Source organism: Dipodomys ordii, unplaced genomic scaffold (assembly GCF_000151885.1).
Source record: "Dipodomys ordii isolate 6190 unplaced genomic scaffold, Dord_2.0 Scaffold19, whole genome shotgun sequence".
Lineage (NCBI taxonomy): Eukaryota > Metazoa > Chordata > Mammalia > Rodentia > Heteromyidae > Dipodomys > Dipodomys ordii.
The window spans coordinates 4,289,084-4,294,326 of NW_012267235.1; the positions used below are offsets into that span (position 1 = coordinate 4,289,084).

The 5,243-nt window shown below is 40.7% G+C and overlaps 1 protein-coding gene across 1 annotated transcript in view; it reads left to right on the forward strand.

Annotated features, from left to right (window-relative positions):
* Positions 1-5,243, forward strand: part of Trim37 (tripartite motif containing 37) — a 106,716-nt gene that overhangs the window by 74,459 nt on the left and 27,014 nt on the right. The window contains exons 19-20 of the mRNA XM_013013091.1: positions 2,165-2,293; positions 3,171-3,360. Of these exons, the coding sequence (XP_012868545.1) occupies positions 2,165-2,293; positions 3,171-3,360 (319 nt within the window). The remainder of the gene's footprint in view (positions 1-2,164; positions 2,294-3,170; positions 3,361-5,243) is intronic.

Consider the following 5,243-nt stretch of genomic DNA (forward strand, 5'->3'; position numbering starts at 1 on the left):
ATTTGTAATTTTTCTACTTTTTGGCTATTACAATTGCTGTTATGAACATTCAGATTTAAGCTGTAATGTGGGTATATGTTTTGTTTATGTATTTATGAGTGGAATTGCTGGTTTATTCTGGAACTGCTTAACTTTTTAAGGAACTCTTCTAGTGCCAGGTTATTTTCCAGTTGCAACATTGTGTTTTCTTCTAACAATATATGAAGGTTGCAATTCTCCATATCTTGACAGCACTAACTATTGTCCCTCACTTGAATTGTCCTAGCATCCTTTCAAGTCAATTGGCCATACATGTAAAGATTTATTTCTGGGTTCTTAATTTTGATAAACATGTCTATTCTTATGCTGGTGCTACCTGTTCTTGATTCTAGTATCTTAAGTTTTTTTTTTATTTTATTTTATTTTTTTTTTGGTCCGGTCGTGGGGCCTGAACTCTGGGCCTGGGCGCTGTCCCTCAGCTCTTCAGCTCAAGGCTAGCGCTCTACCACTTGAGCCACAGCACCACTTCTGGCTTTTTTCTTTTTGCTTATGTGGTGCTGAGGAATCGAACCCAGGGCCTCAGGCATGCAAGGCAAGCGTTCTACCACTGAGCCAACTTCCCAGCCCCCAGTATCTTAAGTTTTTAAATCAGGAGTATGAGTCTAATTGGTGATGTAGTTTAGTGACTAAAGTGCTTGCCTAACATGCATGAGGCGCTGGGCTCCAACCCTAATACCAAAAAGGAAAAAAAGTCTAAGTCTTACATTGGAGATTGTTTTGGCTATTCTAAGTCTCTTGGATTTTTATAGGAATTTCAGAATCAGTTTAACTTTTTTTTTTTTTTTTTTGGTCGGTTGTGGGGCTTGAACTCTGGGCTTGGGCACTGTCCCTCAGCTCTTCAGCTCAAGGTAAGCGCTCTACCGCTTGAGCCACAATGCCACTTCCGGTTTTCTAGTGGTTCATTGCAGATGAGAGTCTTATGAACTTTCCTGCCGGGGCTGGCTTTGAACTGTGATCCTCAGATCTCAGCCTCCTGAGTAGCTAGGATTATAGGCGTGAGCCACCGGGGGAGCCTGACTCAGTTTAACTGTTTTTAAAGGGATTATTTTAAATCTGTAGATTCTTTAAATCTGTAGATTCATTTTAAGCATATTAACCTTGTTAACAATGCTAGGTAATTTAGTGTTGCATTTTTTAAATTAAATTTATTTTGCTAAATTTTCTAGTATATTTCTAAGCTTTTAATATTATTACAGTTACTCTCAATTTTGTTATCAAATTACCTTTTCATAGAGTATAGAAATAAAATCATCAGTCCATTATCCTTTAATCTTGTTATATCTGTGTATGACTTTCTTTTTTTCTGCAGTATAATGAATTGAACTTAGGGCTGGTACTTTTGCTCTAACATTTGACCCACACCCACATTTCTGCTTTTTTTTTTTTAATCTAGTTTCTTGACTATGCGTATTCAGGCCTTTGGTATCCTTTTATTTTTTTTCTAATTAATTCATTTTTAAGGCTACACCTTTTCTTGTCATTCCTGCTTTAGCCACAAGTATTTTGATCCAGAGTATTACAATTGATTTATTTTGAATTCAGCAACCTTTTTTTTCAATTAGTAAGATACAATTTTTAGTTATTTAGGAGGTTATATTAGTTGCATTGAGATTAGTGTGATTTCTGGGCACTGGTGGCACATGCCTGTAATCCTAGCTATTCAGGAGGCTAAGAACTGAGGATTGTGGTTCAAAGCCAGCCCAGCCTGGAAAGTCCATGACACTCCAAAATTAACCACTTAAAAACTGGAAGTGGCACTGTGGCTCAAAGAATGGTAGAGTGCTAGCTTTGAGCACAAAAGCTCAGGGACAGGCCCTACAGGACCAACAAAAACAAGAGATTGGTATGATTTTTCTTTTCTTTTGAGGTCATAATTGTTCTTTTAAGTTAGGCTTCGTCAAGTTAGGCTTCTCCCCAAGAACAGAAAAAAATGTATTTTTTTGTCATAAAAACCTTAAGCCAATTGGGACTACAGTGTGCCATGCTTTTATTGGACAGTGTAGACAGAAAAGCTTTGCTCTATTCATAGTAGATCATACCTTACCAATAAAACTTCCTCGCTGACTAGGAAGTGAAATTTATGCTCACTGATTATATTCAGAAGCATTCTTACATGTCTTTGTAGCCACACATAAGAAGAATAATTCACCCAAGCCAGCTCGGTGCAGCATAGCAGGTAATCTATCACTTCGAAGAGCAGTGGACTCTGGGGAAAATAGTTGTTCAAAAGGAGACCGTCAGACCTTGTCTGAAGGTAAGTTTTGGGGTTCAGAACATGATTTCAGTAGAGAGATGTGTATAAATTAATATTATGATGTAGCTTTCATTCTTTAAAGGCACCAAAAATGCTTAAGTTATATTGAAGTCATTCTTCCTGCCTCAGCTTCCCAAATGTTTTAATTATAAGGTGTCTATCACCACATTGGGCCACTTGAAATTTCTTGATCCTACACTAAAACAGACCCTTAGAAAACTGCAAACATCGGCCTGGGAAGGTGACTCAGTGGTAGAATGCTTGTTTTGTATGCATGAGGCCCTGTGTTTGATTCCTCAGTACCACATAAACAGAAAAAGCTGGAAGTGGCACTGTGGCTCAAGTGGTAGAGCACTAGCTTTGAGTTGAAGAGCTGAGTGACAGTGTCTAGGCCTAGAGTTCAGGCCCCACAACCGACAAAACAAAACAAAACTGCAAACATGCCAGGTGCTGGTGGCTCACGCCTTTAATCCTTGTGACTCAGGAGCCTGAGATCTGAGGATCATGGTTCAAAGCCAGCTTGGGTGGGAAAGTCCATGAGACTCTTCTCTCCAGTAAACCAATATAAAACTAAAGTGGTCCTGTGGCTCAAGTGGTAGAGCGCTTGCTTGCCTTGAGCTGAAGAGTACAGGGACAGTGCCCAAGTCCAGAGTTCAAGCCCCATGCCTGACCAAAAAAAAAAAAAATATCCTGCAAACATTTGACTGTCTATTCCAGACTCTGACTTTTAAATACTTGGTATCAAAAGGACTGATACACATTTTAAATTGTGTTCTGAGTAGTTTTCAGATGCATATATATTAAGATTTTCTACACCAGCAAAACTTTCATGATTATTTAATGCTTATTTATTTCTGAATATCCTTCTTTTCTGAAGGCTCCACAGGCAATTCTCAGTCTGGGAGCAGGCACAATTCTCCCCGAGCCTTGACACATGGCATTATTGGGGACATTCTGCCCAAAACTGAAGACCGTCAGTGTAAAGCTTTGGATTCAGATGCTGTTGTGGTTGCAGTTTTCAATGGCTTGCCAACTGTTGAGAAAAGAAGGAAAATGGTCACCTTGGGGTAAATTAAGTTCTTTATTGTTCTTTTGACTGTGCCATAATGAAAAAAATTAATTTTCTACTTAGTTTATTTTTTAGATAGGCACACATTGGCTTAAAAAGTAGCTTTCCAGCTGGGCGCCTGTGGCTCATGCCTGTAATCCTAGCTACTGAGGAGGCTGAGATCTAAGGATCATGGTTCAAAGCCAGCCTGGGCAGAAAAGTCCCTGAGACTCTTACCTCCAATTAACCACTTAGAAAACTGGAAGTGGGGCTGTGGCTCAAGTGATAGAGTGCTCGATTTGAGCTGAAGAGTGCAGGGATAGTGCCCAAGCCCAGAATTCAAGCCCCACAACTGACCCCCCCCCAACAAAAAAAGTAGCTTTCCTTTCTGTTTTTCTTTGTTTTGTTGTCTCTCTTTCGTAATATGAAAGAAAATGTCCTTAATTCAGAATTTTCTGAAAGGATATATAATAGTTGACACTTAATCTCTATCCCAAGGAACATAATCATTTTGACCAAATCGTATCCTTTTTTTTTTGTTGTTGTTGTTGGTCGTGGGGTTTGAACTCTGGGCTTGGGCACTGTCCTTGTGCTCTTCAGCTCAAGGCGAGCATTCTACCGCTTGAGCCACAGCACCACTTCCCGGTTTTCTAGCAGTTTATTGGAGATAATAGTTTCACGAACTTTCCTGCCCAGGCTGGCTTTGAACCGTGATCCTCAGATCTCAGCCTCCTGAGTAGCTAGGATTACAGGTGTGAGTCACCGGTGCCGGTGCAAATCGTATCTTTTAAATGAAGTTTAATTGACAAGGTTTATGTTAACATCTCATGGGACATAAATGGCTCAAGAATAGCTTGAAGGGGGCTGGGAAGGTGGTTCAGTGGTAGAGTGCTTACTTTGTATGCATGAGGCCCTGGGTTAGATTCCTTAGCACCACATAAGCAGAAAAAACTGGAAGTGATGCTGTGGCTCAAGTGGTAGAGCGTTAGCCTTGCAGGGAAGAACTGAGGGACAGTGTCCAGACCAGAGTTCAGGCTCTATGACTGGCGGGGGAAAAAAAGGGAATAGCTTGAAGTTTTTATTTTTAGTTTACATTTCAGTATTAGAAAGGTATTAAAATCACAGGAGAACATGTGGTGCATATCTGTAATCCTAGCACCCAGCAGGCTGAGACAAGATGAGCACAAGTTCTAGGCCAGCCTTGGAGCAACTTAGCAAGATTCTATCCCAAAGTAAAATTTTAGGAAAGGACTGGAGATAGAGCCAGTGGTGGAGGCTTACTTAGCATGTGTGAGGCCTTGTGTTCAATCCACTGCATTGAAAAGAAAAAAAAAATCACTACAATTATCTTGTTTTCTCCAATATTTAGCCTGATATTGTTAAACATTCTTTTTAAGTTAAAGCTAGTCCACCCCTCCCTCTCCTCCCCTCCCTTACCCTTTCCTTCCCTTCCCTTCCTTCTGTCAGTTCTGGGGCTTGAACTCAGAGCCTGGGGACAGGCTTAGCACTCTTACCACTTGAGCCCCAATACCACTTCCAGCCTTTTCTATGTACGTGGTACTGAGGAATTGAATCCAGGACTTCATGCATGCTAGGCAAGCAGTATACCACATAGGCACATTCCCAGTCCCAAACTAGATTTCCTTATTTTTCTTTTTTCTTTCTGGTCCTAGGCTTGAACTCTGGACCTGGGCTCTGTGCCTAAGCCTCTTTATGCTCAAGGCTAGCGCTCTACCATTTGAGCCACAATACCACTTCTGGCTTTTTCTGAGTGGTTTATTGGAGCGGAATCTCAAGGACTTTCCTGCTTGGGCTGGCTTCAAACTGTGATTTTCAAATCTCAGCCTCGGTGTGAGCCACCAGTGCCCAGCTATAGATTTTCACACACTTCTCTCTCTTTCT